This window comes from Sycon ciliatum, chromosome 2, assembly GCF_964019385.1.
Source record: "Sycon ciliatum chromosome 2, ocSycCili1.1, whole genome shotgun sequence".
Taxonomy (NCBI): Eukaryota; Metazoa; Porifera; class Calcarea; order Leucosolenida; family Sycettidae; genus Sycon; species Sycon ciliatum.
In genome coordinates, this window is record NC_088644.1 from 25,156,109 (window position 1) to 25,174,662 (window position 18,554).

At 47.5% G+C, this 18,554-nt stretch overlaps 1 protein-coding gene across 1 annotated transcript in view; it reads right to left on the reverse strand.

Annotated features, from left to right (window-relative positions):
• The window catches only part of LOC135809332 (methylcrotonoyl-CoA carboxylase subunit alpha, mitochondrial-like), a 41,611-nt gene extending 24,562 nt beyond the window's left edge, over positions 1 to 17,049 (reverse strand). The window contains exons 1-10 of the mRNA XM_065322663.1: positions 16,791 to 17,049; positions 12,043 to 12,175; positions 11,788 to 11,883; positions 11,405 to 11,526; positions 10,487 to 10,591; positions 9,075 to 9,117; positions 8,233 to 8,354; positions 7,170 to 7,281; positions 6,851 to 6,932; positions 1,513 to 1,640 (exon numbers count right to left, since the gene is read on the reverse strand). Coding sequence (XP_065178735.1) covers positions 1,513 to 1,640; positions 6,851 to 6,932; positions 7,170 to 7,281; positions 8,233 to 8,354; positions 9,075 to 9,117; positions 10,487 to 10,591; positions 11,405 to 11,526; positions 11,788 to 11,883; positions 12,043 to 12,174 — 942 coding nt within the window. The 5' untranslated portion in view covers position 12,175; positions 16,791 to 17,049. The remainder of the gene's footprint in view (positions 1 to 1,512; positions 1,641 to 6,850; positions 6,933 to 7,169; positions 7,282 to 8,232; positions 8,355 to 9,074; positions 9,118 to 10,486; positions 10,592 to 11,404; positions 11,527 to 11,787; positions 11,884 to 12,042; positions 12,176 to 16,790) is intronic.
• Positions 17,050 to 18,554: the final 1,505 nt, after the last annotated feature.

Consider the following 18,554-nt stretch of genomic DNA (forward strand, 5'->3'; position numbering starts at 1 on the left):
AAGTCGCAGCTTGGCTGACCTCATCAGGGTGACATAGTGCACGAACTGCGCTGTTTCAGATCTGATATGCACAGTTGCACACTCTGGTTTATGTACTCTTGGTGGTACGCATTCACCATTCAGGTGTTTCCTGTATGATCTGTCTACACAGTGACACATACACTTTTAGGGCGCTGACCCTGGTCATTGCACTAGATTTCATTGTCCACAACTGTTGTAGTTTGTCAGTGCGAGTCACCTCACGGAGTGATGGCTTCGAAGGAAGCTGCTTCTCCTCCTCCTCGCAAGAGACCGAAGAGGCGTTGCCCGTGTTCTTCCTCTTGGTTGTCTCTTGGTTGTCTCAGATTGAAGCGGAAGTGAGATGTGAGAAGAAGAAACTTCCCAGTAGTGTATTTTCTTGCAAGGATGGTGACAAGAAAGCATTGTGTAAAATGTGCAAAGTCTCCTGAAAAGTCACGTATGGTACTGTTGGCGTTGTTCATAAACAAATCCGGACCGACAATCACAGTTTGGCCACAAAATCGTCCCAGACGTCAGTATGATTGCAAGCCTTTCGCTTTGGTGACAATTCCCAGGCTAGAAAAGCCAGAGAGAAGCGTGAGGAGCAGCATAGGAGAGTTCTGACTGCCCAAGGCACAGGTCGTTCACTTTGTTGCCGAGTACAATCTACTCTTCTTTCTTTTCCACTGCTGGGACCATTTTACAAAGCTCGTCAAATCAACGTTACTATATTCAGAAATTGCACAGCAGTTCCTGTGTTCTCAGATGAAGACAATGGTGCTGGTCAGATACGGAAATAGCAAGCACTGCCAAGACCTGCTGCTAGGAACGCTAAATGGCGATGAAATCCATCCAAAACATCAACAACACCTGCTTATACATCTTTTCGCCCTTCCCGCCAGCAATGTGCACAATGAGAGATGCTTCTCCTGTGTGAGAAAGATTGACTCTGCAGATCATAGCCACCTGGAGTGCAAGACCGTTGCATCCTAGCTTGCACTCAAGCTTAATATCGACGATGAGTGGTACAGCTTCACACCGGCAAAGTCACTCCCGGACATCAACAAGTCGGCCGGCCGCAGATACAACGAGGAGCATGGCGCATGCCACACCGAGAAAAGCCAACCAGAATTGATTTGAATTACAGTGAGCTGTTCTTGTAAATACTGCCAAGCTTTGCTGACAGCTGTACATACGTGTAATTTAGTCACGAGTGGACTGCATAAGATGAGGACTTGGGTACTTCAAAGTTCAAACTCTCTTCACATTCCTTAGCCTATGCTAGCTGAGACATTTACGGCAGTTGTAATTTGTGCAATAGACAGCTTGTAAGATTGTACATGTGTTGGTAATGCAACATAATGACTACAGCCCACTTATTAAGGAGGTTTCGCTCCGCATAATCACAAAACCTCAAATATTGACCCTAAGCACCCTTTTCATGTGCTCTGCACCATATACACATTGCACATTTGGCAGCTCGGAGTTAGCTATGCACGTGCACATACATACCTTCAGTTGCCACTCCACGAGATCAGTGCGAGTAACCATCTCCGTAACTGGATGCTCCACTTGCAGACGAGTGTTCATCTCCATGAAGTAGAATTTCTTGTCAGCATCCATCAGGAACTCCACAGTGCCTACACAAAGACATCACCAGACAGACGGCCAACACATGCACACAAGTATACACATGCACACAAGCATGAACCACATCCAGATCCTTTCAAAATCATGCCACATCTATTGACTGAGGCCCACTACACACAAAGCAGCAGGTGCTTGTATTAAAAAAAAAACCTCTATAGTTTATCACAATGAGTGCTGGATATGGAAAAGAGACATGCGAATCTACTCTGCACTGTATGCATGTCACATGTGAACCTCGTTTATGCTGTTGCTTGATCTGTGTACACCACAAATTAATGTGTACAGTCAGTCACAACAGACTTCGGCAAAAAGTACTTCCTGCATAGGATGTACTATTTCAGTAGCCCTGCGAAGGGATAGCCTCTGATAACACAAGCTTTTTGTTCTTCCATGAGTTCATCTACCTATCAAATGGCTGTGAAGATGACAGCTCTCAAGCTGGGAGGAACTGAGGTGTGAGTGGAGCGGTGACCGACTCCATCGCTAAACCGTGGGTATAAAGCACGAACCCCGAGCAGAAGCGAGAGTTCTGCGGGGTCACTGTCGCCGCGACGTCCCTGCACCAAGCGCTCCCCGATATCGCCAGGTTTTCGTCATGGATGCGTCTGGTTCGCACCACAGCCTGGGTGACTTGCTTCGTTGAGTGCCTGAAGGCTAGCGTCGCCAAGAAACCTGTGAATCCTAGTAGCGAACTGTTGCCATCGGAGTTCCGACACGCCCAGCAGCTCTGGTGGGAGAACGTACAGCAACAGTCGTTCCCTGAAGAACTCGCCGCGCTGCAGCAGGGCAAGCCAGTCACCTGCAGCAGCCGCCTGGCATCGCTGACGCTGAGCCTATTGGACAGCACCATAGTAGTTCACGGGAGAACAGACAACACCCCTCACCTGCCTGAGTCTACCTAGCGTCCTGTGTTACTCGACCCTGACCACCGCTACACCCGATTACTCATCCTGCAGCACCACGTCTGGGCAGGTCATCAAGGGCAGGAACAAGTTCGGAACGATTTACGCCAGCAGTACTGGATTCCAAGAGCTCGAGCCGCTGTCCACCGTGCCTGGAACTCCTGTTTGAGGTGCCGTCACCTCGCAGCCACACCGCAGCCCCCGGTGATGGCGCCGCTACCAGAGTGCAGAACCGCAGCATACGAGCGCCCGTTCTCCCATACGGGAGTTGACTTTTTTGGTCCAATTGTGGTGACTGTCGGGCGTCGACGCGAGAAACGATATGGCGTCCTATTCACGTGTTTGACAGTTCGAGCCGTGCACCTGGAAATAGCCTCAAGCCTGACAACCGACTCGTATATCATGGCGATCCGCCGCATGATCGCTCGGCGCAGATACCCTGCTGTACTGTATTCGGACAATGGGACGAATTTCAAAGGAGCTGAACATGAGCTCGCAGAGGCGATTGCAGCTCTGGATGTCAGTGACCTCCAAGTGGGTCTTCAACCCTCCTGCCGCGCCCCACATGGGTGGCGCTTGGGAGCGCTTAGTGCGCTCAGTAAAGATCGCCCTGAAAGCGACTCTCAATGAACGGACGCCACGTGACGAGGTGCTGACCACCGTCATGGCCGAGGCAGGGTGCATCCTGAATGGCCGGCCACTGACGCACGTTTCTGTAGATTACGCTGATGCTGAGAGTCTGACGCTGAATCACTTCCTGCTCGGCGGCAACCACCGAGCTGTTGCGCCAGGAAAGTTTGACGAGAAGTGCCTGAGGAAGCAGTGGCGAATTTCCCAGGCCATAATTGATATGTTCTGGCAGCGCTGGGTCCGAGAGTATCTCCCCACACTAACGCGCCGGCCCAAGTGGTTCAAGGCGGCAGGGCCGATCAAGGTTAACGACGTTGTCGTCATTGCAGATCCACAGTTGGCCCGAAGCTGCTGGCCGAAGGGCATCGTGGAGAATGTGTACCCTGGCAAGGACAGCAAGATCCGCATTGTGGACGTCCGCACAGCAATGGGAACGTTCCGTCGCCCAATGTCGCGTATCTGCATGCTTGATGTCCGTGGATAAGTCATGTGCTGGCTAACTGCATCAGTTAGCAGGTGGGAGAATGTCGTCACCACTCGCCTGTTCTGTAAATGTTTCAAGACAGCCTCTTGAATGATTCTCGTTTTGACCTTACCTTGTCTGTTTATTTATTTATTTTCCTCTGAGTCACGTTGGTGTGAATGCGCACGTGGAGATGCTCCAGTCTACAGCCATGTCGTCTGTCCTGTTATTATGAGTATCCATGCTATTGTTCTACTGACACTGATAATTCTCTCCTTCTGTCTAATCGCGTTCTTCTCTGCTTCTTCGTCTCTCTTCTGTTCTGTTTCCGCTTCGGACGTGTAGTTGTTTGAGCTGCTCTCATGATCATTTATTTGTATTTTTGAAAATCCTTTGTACCCGCGATCATGCGCTTGTAGAGCTGCGCTATGCTGTATGATTGTGCTATGACTATGAGTATGACTATGAGTCATGCTCGCACTATGATGCCGTTTGTGTCACGTGTACGTGTATGTCGTGGCGCAAGCGCGCTGTACCTTTGCTGGCCCTTTTTTGCTTCCTTTTGCAGTTTTGGTTTTCGAGTTATGCCGGTTATGGTTGAAGTGTGTTTGCAAGGAGAAATCCAGAGCGTCTAGTAATGGTGTGTTGTCACATTTGCGTTCGGAGAGTGTGCCTGTGCACGTGTATCGGATTTGAATTCTTGCCTGTAACAATGGGGTACCCTCAAAAACATTGTCCGTACCCCAGACACTAAGTACTTTTGCCACTCTCCACAGGACACATTAGGCCATCATTTTTTATAGCTATGTTTCGCGTCGTCCGCACGCATACGTTTTGATTTTTTTCGGAAAAAAATAAAAAAATCGAACATGCACAGTGAGTGTACGATCGTGCGAGTCATCAGTGTGGACTGGTTGAATACGGCGAAGCTGGGATTCAGAAATGGCCTCTAGGCCAGCGTTGGTAAATCGTTTGTTCGGCATCTGGGAGCAATATTCTATGAGCTTACACCAGACCGCATTGATCGTCTCAAGCTGAGACGATGCGTCGTTCCGGAGCTCTTTACACCGCTGCTGAAGTCTAAGTACAAAAATCCAGCGAAGCATAGGCACCAATGGTTGCCTCCTCTGTCCAAAATGAATATTTACTCATGCTGATAACCCAGATGTTGTGCTTCGATGTACGATTTTTCTTTCAAATGTACACCATGCACGAGCTATTGTGCTATGTACAGTGCATACACCTCTGATGAGCCTTTTTATTATTTTGCAATTTTTTATTTTTTTCCACCTCTCGCATATGATTCTGGAAGTTGAACTGACGCGAAACATAGATATAAAAAATGATGGCCTTATATGAATATCATGGTTTCACTGAACTCATTTTTGCATGTGAAGGATTCGCTTGTTGTATCCTTTTGTGGACAAAGGCAGATACTTTTAACGCACTCTCCTTTTCCTTTCTGTTGCCTCCGTAGTTCCTTCACTCGTCACAATGCCCTTTCTAAACGAGAGAGCTTGGAAGCTCAGGGCCCTACGCTATGCTTTTATGCTTTTTTGCCTAGCTCATCGTACATGTTATAAGAACTGATGGAATTGTCTTTTTCCGTTTATTGGCGTATTGCAAAAACGTTTCAATCGGTTTGAATATTATGAGTTAGGCAAAAGTATTTGCAGAATTTATTGCGGATTGTTGTTTCTCTAATAATCATCTACTTTTGTTTTGCTCCTTCTTTAATTTCTATCTCCTTATATTGTAAATCAACAAATTTTGGCCGATGAGAAAATCAGAAACCTCTCGATTAGAGAGGTTAAGATGCACGTTATTTCCGACGTGACGCGCAGTTTCACGTCAAATTTGAAATCGATCGGTATTTTTGCTCTCACATGCATCCATTGCTCAATAATGCATCTATTTCCTATATGACAAACTTTGGCCTGTGATTTACTTTGGCCGGTTGGTACCAAGCGGCGAAATCAGCGAAATGAAATCGCCAGCGAACATTAGTTGATTTTAATACAGGAATCGGATTTTCTGGCCTTTTTGTAGTAATACATCTACATTGACCTGTTGAGCCAATGACGACGCCGAATGCATGGTTGCCTGTGGAGCACATTACATAACTTTACAGTCTCCTAAAATACGTATCCTGTCCGACGGCAAAAGAGGCTGCAGATTTAGTTTTTCTGCGCGTCGACGGGATGTCTGCGACGCGAAAGTTCAGCTCGCCAGCTCGCGTTATTTGGCTCGCACGTCGAAAAAATCAACGCGAGTGACCTGCTGCTCACGTGGAAATTTGGACATTACATAACTTTACAGTCTCCTATATAAATACGTATCCTGTTCGACGGCAAAAGAGGCTGCAGATTTAGTTTTTCTGCGCGTCGACGGGATGTCTGTCCTGACGTTTACTGGGACCGGCGCTGACTCTGCCGATCACGGGCGTTCTGGACTCGACGGGATGTCTGTCCTGACGTTTCCTGGGACCGGCTTAGACTCTGCCGATCACGGGCGTTCTGGACTCAACGGGATGTCTGTCCTGACGTTGCCTGGTACCGCCGGACTCTACCGATCACGGGCGTTCTGGAGTCGACGGGATCTCTCTTCCGACGTTTCCTGTGACCGGCACTGAATCGCCCGTTCATGCTTTGTTTGGAGACGACGGGATCTCTCTTCCAAAGTATGTTTATGCTGACGCATCCTATCACCTAATCGGCGTCTATTCTAATTTAATTTCCTCCTCGTCTACCTATTTCATTCCAAATCCCACTCTACATCAGGGAGTCGTATGCATAATACAAGGAATATTGGTACGGTACGGGACAGATACAGGAGCCCGCAAATATTGTGGACAGCTGTTATGTACAATCCTGTAGAGCCTTTGTAGTCACAGATACGGGACAGATACGGGACAGATACGGGACAGATACGGGATAGCGCCAGGCGTGACACAAACAAACAAACAAACAAACACACAAACAAACAAATACCAAATTAAAGCTGTGTGGACCCTGGCTAGCGCCAGACGTTACTGAAGTAACGTCTTCTGCATAGCTACGGGAATAAACCTAAATAATAGTCTTCATCTTTGGACGGATATCCCTACACCTGGAGAGAGAGAGAGAGAGAGAGAGAGAGAGAGAGAGAGAGAGAGAGAGGAGAGATTTTAACAGCCACAAATTCAAATTGCAAACATCACACATACCTGCTCCCACGTATCCAACAGCCTTTGCAGCACGAACAGCTGCCTCCCCAATCTGTCTGCGATCTTCATCCGTCAAGTCAGGCTACAGTAGTACAAACAAGGCACGCCATACGTTTAAAATACTGCATTGGTCACTTTACGTAAAGGAACATTACCATAAATCAGACTTGCAAGTGCAAGCTGGGAGTCCATTATACAAAAGAGCTCTGTACTCAGTCAATAGAACCAAAACAGCACTAAAAGACATTGAAAAGAACTACCGGAAAAAGGACTTGATCAAGTAAGAATGGTGCGAGAAGACAAAGACAGGAACGCTTACAGCAGGAGACTCTTCTATGATCTTCTGATGACGTCGCTGGACACTGCAATCACGCTCGAACAGGTAGACAGTGTTGCCGTGGGTGTCTGCAAACACCTGAACTTCCACATGCCTGCAGAGTTAGAAGCAAAACACAAATACACATGGAAAGAGTGAGATAAACGCATCCGCAGTAACAACACAACACATGTGCATGCACAGGTGAAGTCTGGTCTCAGCGAACCAAACATAACACTGGCTCATTGCAGACTTTGAAAGTATCGTAAAGTACCACGAGAGCGCCCCGTCTCGCGAGAGCGCCCCGCCATTTTACAGCCAAGGGAAGGGAAATCGTATGGCAGAGTGCTACTAAGTTTGTATGGTGTGAGAACCTTAGTGTACTAAGGTCACACTTGGCATGTTTTTGTGTGGGGCTTGTTGTGTTCGCCTGGAGCCACGCAGGAGTCCATTGCGGGACAAGACAAAGACTCCTTTCTTTACAACGAGCATGCATTATTATAGATGAGAGAGAGACAATACGGAGAGGGACAATACGGCGACAAACACTATACACAACAGGGCTCGCATTCGCTCGAAGCTAAACTGAGTACAGATGGACTGCACAATAAGCAATGTGTGTGCAAGGTTCGTGTCGTATGACCTACAGACAGGACACCACCTCCACAAGACGGCCACGGAAGGACGAGATGGTGGGGCGCTCTCGCGGTACTTTACGGTACATGTACATAGCCTCTGAAACCAGGGCAACCCTTGCACAGTACACACACTAGGCAACCCTTGCACAGTACACACACTCGGAACCAAAGAAGTGGTCTTACAGACCAGGTGCTTGCTGAAGCTAGGTGGTCACTGGACTGGGCTTCACCTGCACATTTACCAGAACAGCATGTGAATGAGATGCGTTTGGCGAGCATGCATGGAGCATGTGTGCGTGTGGACGTTTGTGCAGTAAAGAATACAAATCGAACTTGATCAGTGCCTCTTTTTGTCTGCGAATCATCATAGGAGGTTCCTTCTCACAAAGAGTTCTAATAAGCAAATCCCTGCCTGCCCATGAGCCTACCTTGTCCGTTCTACATACTGCTCCATGATCATTCGGTCATCGTTGAAAGCACTCATCGCCTCGTCTTTTGCCTGCTGCAGCTGCCACTCAAAGTCGTCATCACTGCGAGCTATTCGCATTCCCTGTGCGGTGAAACACATCAGCATGTGCAAGACAGCGACTGAGCGTACATGGGGTTAGCTTTAACAACTCATACCTCCAAACTGTACTGTACACATGGATCACAACATTCCCAAAGAGAAACGGCAAAGAAAAACAGCAATTGACTGCACCACTCTCTGATCTTGCTGGCACACTCTGTTTACAATTAGAATTCAACAAGCCAGACACTTCGCCATCTTTCCAGTTCACACCACATGTGTGTAAATTTTAAAAACATCTGATGTGGCAAAGCACAGCCTGGCACGCAATCAAGGGCTGACCTTCGCATGTGTAGCTAGACCTACAGCAGAACATTCCAACATGGGAGCTTCGATTCAACTCTGCTTCCTTTTCAGATGAACTTTAAAAAACATCAGCACAGTCTACATCGAGAACGATGCATTTTGCAGTCGTTGAAGCCAGACACCATGGCAGCACAATATTGAATTCTCCAACTATATGGTCATTTCTTTTGTTCACTTCGCTTATGCGAAGACTAGCCATGCTTGCTTTAACTCGGATGGTGAGCCAAATCAGCCAATAATATTCATGTAGTAGAGGAAAGATCAATATGTTGCGAGTTTTGTTTTCTTTCGCCCACTCGCTTCGATTGGCATAGACATTGGGACGAAAACGCACTTTTCCACAATGAGGTCTAAATGAGACAGAATAATAGTATGTGTCTGCAAGCTGAATCTCACTTTTCCACCGCCACCCATGACAGCCTTCAACATGACTGGATATCTGTGTAAGAGAAATATACACACACACACACACACACACACACACACGCATGCACACACACACACATGCATGCACACACGCATGCATTCACACTCACACCCACCCACACACACACACGTGCGCACACACGCACACACACACACACACGCACACACACACACACACACACACACACACACACACACCGAAGACGATGATAGCAGTGCTAGAGTAGAAGCCATAGCGATTTGTGCCTGGTATTATACAACATTTGACACTTTCAAGGCTGAAGAATTGGACCACCAATACCATGAATACTGAGCAGACTTTAATAGGTTTTCAAATTTCCGTAAGCTACGGTTATTACGATTCAAAGAATTACTTCGCTCCGAAAATCTATCACCATGTCTCATCGTGGAAATAGAGGTGGAAGAGGTACGGCTAGAAGCTTTGAGTCCCCGGCAGCTACAGCAGCTCTAAGCGCTACTGGATGTGTCCACACACCCGCACTATATGTTTGGTGCCGACTTATCATCAATATCAGAGGTGTCTGAGACTATGCATCGAGCAATGAGTTGGCTAAGCGGATTCCATCATCCGTGACATATCTCAACATTTTCTGGTCGGTAATGTACCGCTTTTCAGCAATTCAACGATCTAAAGGTACATTTCAGGACGTCGACATTAAAGATTTTATGTCAATGTACGAGGCGCAGGCTCGCCCGATACCGTCCAATGTTGCTACCGTCATTGGCCTCATTGGTGAATTTACTACACCCAATGGCGTGCACATGGTCCCCGCGATTGCTCATCCGACCAACCAGAACGCTAACCGCGATTTTGGAAATATCGCTATAGCAAACCGGGCTCACTATGCCGTAACGCCCACGGCCACTATCGCGCTCGAACGAGTGTATGAGGAGCTGAATCCTCCTGTGCCTTTCACTCCGCACTGGAACTCAGCGTTAACGGCTGTGAACCATCACATCAACCGAAATTGTGTCGGCTATATGCCAAGAGCACCTATTCGGGAATTCACACGCGCCGACCTCAACTCGTTACTCGGCGACCCCCAGAACGTAGCAGGCATTCCTGCAACTACACGTTATGGATGGGTCCCTGAACTTGCAGCTGCGTGGACCGACGCACTTCTCACCACCAACGTCACTACAACTGACATGAGAAGTTTGCCACTAACAGGTCATGTTTCAACGTGTATTGAACTTATGCACGTAGAAGACCTGAATGTTGCTGTACCCCAAGCTGGTAGGAACCTCTCAGCTGCGGTACGAATGAGGAAAGAGAAGAAGGACATGGTGTCTGCGCTTCACACACGCACCTCCCCCCCCCCCACGCGCACACACACACATAACCATTCCACTTGACATACCCAATTTGCTGTGCCTGTTCACGCAGAAAGCTGACACTCTGCTCCTGACCATGGTAGCCTTTAATGATAGGAACACCGGCTTCATCCATGATCTTTTTTGACAGGCTGTAGAAGACCACACAATGCACAAGAGCAACCAAGGACGACAATACATCATATTGAGAAGAAAAAAAGGTACATTCACAAAGCAAAAATGCAAGCACGCATGCATGCACCTTTTGACTTTCGACGTCCATCGCCAGAGGCGATGATAGCGATGCTACAGCAGAAGCCATAGCAACTTGTGCTGGGATAGTACCATTAAACAGCTTGCAAGGCTGAAGAATTGACCGCCACTATTCAGCCTGGTCTACACCACACAGCTATTAGAAGTGGCTTTTTCTGGCCAGTGAGTCCCTACCTTTTGGTCTATTTTCATTTTTCCCACACACACATCACACCACATACTCTGGCATGCACTGGCTGTTGGTAACCACCCAGGTGAATGAAAGAAAAGTCAGGAGTAGTCTGAGAAAGAGAAGAGAGGCGCGCGTGACCATAATCGTCGGGAATCAAACCCGCAACGACTCGATTGGAAATTGACTGCACATACCACTGCACCACAGGGGACACACATATACAGTTAAGTAACAGCTACACAGCCTTTCGCCTCCCGTGCATGTGCAGTAAAAGAGACAAACAAGTAAAATAAGAGTACACGCGACAGCACCCATTGTGCAGATCAATGCCTTGCTAAAACAATACAAGCAAGATAATACAGTGCTGCTCAATGAAATTCAGTCACAGCACTCAAGTACACGCCGGGCATTGCGCAGCCCTAGACCCGTTAACACTGGGCTGCAAAATGGTGCACGGCGCGAACTTGAGACGCGACTGGATTTCATTGAGCAGCACTGTAGTACATGTACAAGTACTCACTCCTTCAGACCCATCTGCTGGATGGCCGTGGGCGGTGGTCCCACAAACACAATCCCTTCATCTGTGCACCGCTTGGCAAAGGTAGAGTTTTCGGAGAGGAACCCGTAGCCGGGATGGATTGCCTGGGAAGAGGAGAGGAAGAGACATAAAGAGACGTGGATATATGTAAACATCTACTTCGAGTAAATCCCTATGGCCAACACTCGCAGCAGGGGTGAAGAAGAAGAAGAAGAAGAGGCAGATGCACCAAAGCCACGCTGCCTCACTAACCCTATGCAGACTGGGACAACAGAAAGAGAAAAAGAGAGGCACGAATAGTCGAATACACAAAACGCCTGACCTGTGGAGACAATTTACTCGTACAAAGGGAGCCATGTGCTTACCTGTGCGCCAGTTCGCTTAGCAACGTCAAGTATGGCCTGCATATTGAGATAGCTCTCATCAGAGGCAGCCGGGCCAATGCAGTATGCTTCATCGGCCTGTAGCATACGACAGCAGTAGTACAGAAATTTCAACAATTCTATTAAAACACCACATGTAAACAGTAGTAGTTGACCTTCCATCTTACCACAAGAGCTACAAGATTTTTTTAAAGACACTAGCATAAACTGGATTAAAACACACACATCACTACCCACCGTGCGGACATGCAAGGAGTCTCCATCAGGCTCGCTATAGACGGCCACGGTCTTCACTCCAAGGCGCTTGGCAGTGCGGATGACACGGCACGCGATCTCACCGCGGTTTGCCACGAGAAGCTTGCGAAACATTCTGGACACGATACAGATGACAAGCAGCAACACAGTGCACATACAGGGCTTTAAGTAACGACACATTGTAAAAAGCAACTTTCCTGGAAATGTAAATGCAATCACACTGAAGAAAAGAACACGCTTCGGGCTCCTCACAAGCAACAGCTCTACATGTATGACAGTTTTCCGGAAGCACTTTTTATGCCTTTTCATCAGATGGAATACAGAAAACGAAACTGAACAAGCACAGTGGATGTTATATAGCAGAGAATGAGAAATGCGTAGCCTCATACACACCGAAGGAATGACAAAAAGGTGAAAGTGCGAATAATTCCAACAAGCGTAACAACTATAGACAACAAATGGGCTAAACTAATGAGCTGTGGATGACCTACCGAACAGCCGAAGTGTCATATTACGGTATATTTGTTTCTGTTTGCAGAAGTTACGCTTCCTAGTGTGAATATAAACAGTTTCTAAAGCCTTCAATAGTTTAGCACTGTGTGCACGTGACAAAATGCAAACACAATCATCTGAATGCCCAGCAAATACACAATAAGCAATGGATGACTTATACTAATCTTTGCACTTCGGCTGTTTGGTAGGTCGTCAGCAACTCATTAGTTTTGTCCATTTGTGACCTATTGTTGTCGCACGCGTGTTGGTTTCTTCACACTGGCACTTTTCTGTCATTCCTTCTATGTGCATGAGGCTACGCATTTTACTGAGTTCTTTCCGCCTACTCTTCTTTCTGCTGCATACAATTCATGGTGCCTGCTCAATGTCTTTTTTTCGCTTGTATTTCACCTGAAGAAAAGGCAGCCAAAGTACTTGTGAATTTTTAGGAAAAACATTCCTTGCGAGGAGCCTGCAGCTTGTACTTGTTCTTGGCAGGCGCGTACGCAGGGTCACCTCTGGGGGGGGGGGGGTTCCAACCGAGTCGCAAACACTCGTTTTAACCCTTTCTAAAGAGCCCTAGGAAATTTTCAAAATTATGCATTTTTCGTGTTGTTGTTGTAGTTGTAGAAGTTTATTTGTGTTCTTTGGATAATAACTTCAGTTCTACTCACTCAATCTTCATTATGTTGGGCTTCCTGGAAGTGGAAAGGTACCAGGGAGAGAATGAGGTTGACCATGATAGCCAGGACATGTACATATCCAGCGCTATAATGCATAGCGGTAGAGTGCAGCAACGGCGTTAAAAAATGCCCCAAACTCGGCCAAAGGCCCAAACGCGTCCTGCTCCAGCGATTTTGTTTTTCTTGACCGCAGAGTTTCGATTTTTTGCTGTGTACTCTTGCCTCTGCAAATTTGAGGAAGTCAGCGTGACGAAAAGTCTCAAATTCTCGATACTCGAGTCGCACTGCGCGCTTTTGAAATTGCGAGATCGCGGCTCAATTTACGAACGATTTATCTCAAGAGACATTGCTCGAAGCGCGTCGCAAATTGTTTCAACCGACAGCTGAGAGTTTTCTATTCGACCTGGATATTTGAATCGTTGGATGTGAGCGAGATTTGACTGAGTTACGATCTGTTGAAGTTTTGCATTCTTGCCAGATCGATCATGCGCCCTCCCAAAATATGCCCAAAACGTTGCTCGTTTGGAACATTCGGGGCGTTTCCGGGCAACGGGACCCCCCCCCCCTGCGTATGCGCCTGCTTGGGCATTAAAAAAAGTAGTGGTCCCTTTACATTTCACTCTAGTGGTCATGAGCTCAACTGTGTGGGGTTTTACCGTCGCATTGTGGAGCTCCAGACTTCAGTATAAAATTAAGTGACTGTAGTAACCACAATCCCAAACAAGAATGGAAGGTAAACAGTTGTAGGTGTCTCATTCACCATTGTTGCAAGACTAGGATCCTGAACTCCTCACCTTGCATTCTACAATCTGCCGGTGTAATAGTTCTTGCTAATTGCGGCCGTAGCACGCTGCGTAATCAGCGGTTGCGAATTGGCTATTTTCAAGACAATTATCTGTGGCGTCCAGGCCCAGGGGGTGCTGGCCGTCGTCGGTGCTGCCCCAGCAACTCTTTCGAAGGTGAGGCAATGTTACTTTACGGAGTTTTGTTCGTAGTTTGTTCATGTACGCAGTTCACCTTTACATCTCTCTTTCGGCTGCTCACAAACTCCTCTTCTCCCTGCATAATGTGAACACTGCTAGTGAACGTGGCAATTATAAACCACTTTAAAAGCACCTATACTAGCACCTATAGGACGGACCATTGAAGATTTGAAAAAAACGGTTTGGGCTGAATTCGACCTCAAAAATCGCACTTCTTGAATACATTGTGGGTTTTTGATCTACTGCCCTGTACACCGTGATGTGTAAAACCTGCCCTGGCTACCGTATGTGAAACCTGGCCAAAATGAAAAATCTAATAGAGAGGTTAAGATGCACGTTATTTCTGACGTGACGCGAAAGTTCAGCTCGCGTTATTTGGCTCGCACGTCGAAAAACAACGCGAGTGACCTGCAGCTCACGTCGAAATTTGGAGTTTTACGCCAAATTTGACGTGAGATTGCGCGATCTGATTTTTTCGACCTCAGATTTGAATAGGAAGAATCAAATTGCCAAACTGAAGAGGTTTATCGAGAAATTGTCTTGCAACCGTCCAGGGCTTCTCAGGTATTCACAAAGGCCGAATGGCCATGTTCTTTTTTCTGAATGGGCTGGAAGGCAGTCGGTATATAATAATAATAATAATATTCGCGGGATCCGCGTCGGCATCGCTTGAATGTTCAGAAACACACAAACTAGCCTTCGCATCCGCAGGCCACCACTATGCCTGTTAACCTTAGTGGCGAATGCAGACCTCACAAGTGAGTCAGGGGAGAGGAGGTTAGTCTCTCAACCAATCGGCCGTGTAACGGCCCATAACCCTGTAAACTGCATCCTTGTTATTCTCACTCCGAGCTGTGAGTACCCAGTTGACCGTGGGTGTCGGCGCAGTTCAACACGCGTAAAAAGTCTTTTTACACGCTCCCTGCTACCAGCGCGGGTCTTGAACTCGGGACCTCATGATTTGCAGGCAGGCCTGCAAACCAATCGGCCATATGCGTTGGTACGGTATATAATTTCATGATTTTTACAACAAACAAAGCGAACACCCGCCCCTGCACCCTTATAACGGAGTGTAGGTAGGGTGCACACGAGCGTTTGCATCATGTTGCCCTGGCCCAGGACAAATTGGCAACTTCGATTCAGATATTCTCACATCTGGTTTTTTTCAGTAACTCATGCTGGAGAGCAACATGAGAGTGCTACACTTCAAGTGTTGGTGCTTTTCGCCAGTCGACATCCCATCTGATGCAAATTGTTGCGTCATACCACAAATGAATGATACTAAAACCTCTCTACAGTTGAACATCGATTATCCGCACATCGACTATCCGACCATTCGATTATCCGTAACAGTTTTTTTGGGCGCACGTGCCGTAGAGTACGCACTGTGCATGTAGTGAGCCATTCAAAAAATACGAAAATTTTGAAAAGTAGCACTCTATTCTATTTACAATGTACATGTACATGTATTTACAGTGTATTTTCTTATCCGGAACATTTGCCTTATCTGAACACCGCCTGACAGTTGTCTGCCCAGAGGTGGTCGGATAATCGATGTTCAACTGTATTAGCGCGCACACTCTGGTGGGCGTGTGATGTGTATGTGTGCAAGCATGGGTGTGTGAGTCTATGAATGTGTGACTAAGTGCACGAGTGAGTGCCCGTGTGTGTGTGTGTGTGTGTGTGTGTGTGTGTGTGTGTGTGTATGTGTGTACGTGTGTGTGCACGAGAGGTTGCGGGTTCAATTCCCGACGATTATGGTCGCACACGTCTTTCTTCTCTTTCTCGGACTCTTCCTGACTTTTCTTTCATTCTCCTGGGTGGTTACCAACAGCCAGTGTATGCCGGAGTATGTGGTGTGGTGTGTGTGTAGAAAAAAATGGAAAAATGAAAAATAGGGATTCACTGGCCAGAAAAAGTCACTTCAAACAGCTGTGTGGTGGATACCAGGCTAAAAATAGTGGCGGTCAATTCATCAGCCTTGCAAGCTGTTGAATGGTGTAATCCCAGCGCAAGTTGCTATGTCTAACATAGCTGTTCGCTATCATCGCTTCCGCGATGGGCATGTTTGAGGTCTGAGGTGTGTGCACGCATAGGTGTGTGTGTGTGTGTGCGCGCGTGTGTGTGTGTGTGTGTTCATTTGGGGCTGTGGCATGTGAGAGTGTGTGTGTGTGTGTGTGTTTGGTATGTGTGTGTGTGTGTGTGTGTTTGGTATGTGTGTGTGTGTGTGTGTGTGCCATTTTCGCCGTCGCCAGGACCTCACTCGCAACTCGAAGTTCTGTTCTACGTGACTGGAACACTGTCGGTCCTTTCAGGACCTGCCATCATCTTCGGACGGGCATTATTGTATTGTATTGTGTGTGTGGTGTGCGTGTGTGTGTTTGGATGGCCAAGTGTATACAGTAATCATACACGTGACATTCAAGAGGCACTTTTCGAATGTTATCATTATCTAGCAACAAAAGCTAGTGATACTCAATCTTCAGTTACACGTGGACGGTATCCTGCAGATGCCAATCGCCTTACAATATCGTTACTCTATTTCAATCAGAAATGGAATGCAAATCCTCACCTTCACAACTCAGGTAGAATTGTCACTTGGATGTTTCATAAAAAAAATAAGAAGCTCAGAATCGAATGAAACCCTGGACACTTTCCAAAACAACTTCGAAGACCTTTCCCCAGACTAATAAGATTACATTCAATAACTGCCACTCGGTGTCCTGAAATGGTTCAGTTGTCGACAACCTCATCAAATATTTAGCAAGAAGGGTATGGTCAATAATAATGACTTCATAAAAAAGAGACTCATTTCTCGTTCTCGCGTGCACCTGCTTGGCAGTGCTTTGCTTGCCGATGCACACTGTGCATGCTCGTGATACGATCGTGCATTGTGACATGTGATGTGCATGACCAATGATTACTGAGTACCGGTATATACGTATGTGAATGAGCTACAGACAGTGCACTAGTGCTGGCAACTGAAATCCGACCCCCTTGCCGGCGCGCCGCGCCGGCAAGGGTGCCGGATTTCAGTTGCCAGCACTGTAGCTACGCTTCCGTACTGCGACCGTAGCTTCTTTTCTCGTAGATCTACGACTACGAGCGCGAGTATACGAGTACGAGCGTGCATGAAACTTACTTGTACGAGTACGAGTAGATCTACTCGAGTACGAAGCGGTCATATACATGTACGTAGTATCAAGAGTACATAACTTCATAAGTCATAACCCACTTGTTGTCTGATGATTGCCTTAGCATTTAGCTACGTGCATGAAACGCAGCGTTACAACGTATGTTTCTATAATTGGTGAAACCATTCTTTTTGACCTTTGTAAGTCATAACCCATGTACTCTTGGTAGTATCTACAATTAATTTTTAGAGTTGCCCAAAACACATACACTATACAGTAGCCAGCAAAGATCAGGGATCTAGTGAATAGGGTGGAGACAGCGCGTGGGAGAGTCAGACTGAATGATTTCCGAGTAAACCAGACCCAGTGGACCCAGTGAGCACCTCTGCCCCGGGCCATGGCCCAGGCCAGGTCGCTCTCAACTCCAGCAAGAACAGAGACGTGCAGTCTGCCCAGATCAGCCAGGCCCTGTCGGACTTGCTTGTTGCGGGACTCCCTCCCACTGAGCAGCGATAACTTTCACGCATTGTGAAAGCCAATGCTTCAGGATGGCTCACCGTTCTCCCTTTGCGCCAAGAAGGTTATGACATGTCCTCTGTACAGTTCCGGGACCAGCCCGCCATCAGATATGGGCGCAAGCCCATGCATCTTCCTGCTGAGTTAGTGCGATGGCTGCGGCGCTCGCTTCACCCTGCAGCATGGGTTGGTTGGATTGCCACAAGCTACAAGGCCAGGGTGGCCTGGAGAAGAAAGGCCATAACAACATCCGCGACTCAGATGCCAGACTCGCTGAGGTAGCGTTTGGTGGTGTCCATGTTGAGCCTGTTCTCGTTCCGGAGGATGATCGGAACAGCCCTGCAAGCTGATTGGTCAGCCCGGGGTGCCTGGGAGGGCAGCCTGGTGGCATTGTTCGACAATCGCATCGTTGATGCTGGTGCACCCAGCTACCGCCGGACATCTTGGGAAGCCGTCGCTCGGAAAGCAGCAGAAAGCAAGAAGAAAAAGTATGGCTCTCTCTCTCCCTCTTTCTCTTCTCTCTCTCTCTCTCTCTCTCTCTCTCTCTCTCTCTCTCTCTCTCTCTCTCTCTCTCTCTCTCTCTTCTCTCTCTCTCTCTCTCTCTCCTCTCTCCTCTCACTCTCTCTCTCTCTCTCTCTCTCTCTCTCTCTCTCTCTCTCTCTCTCTCTCTCTCTCTCTCTCTCTCT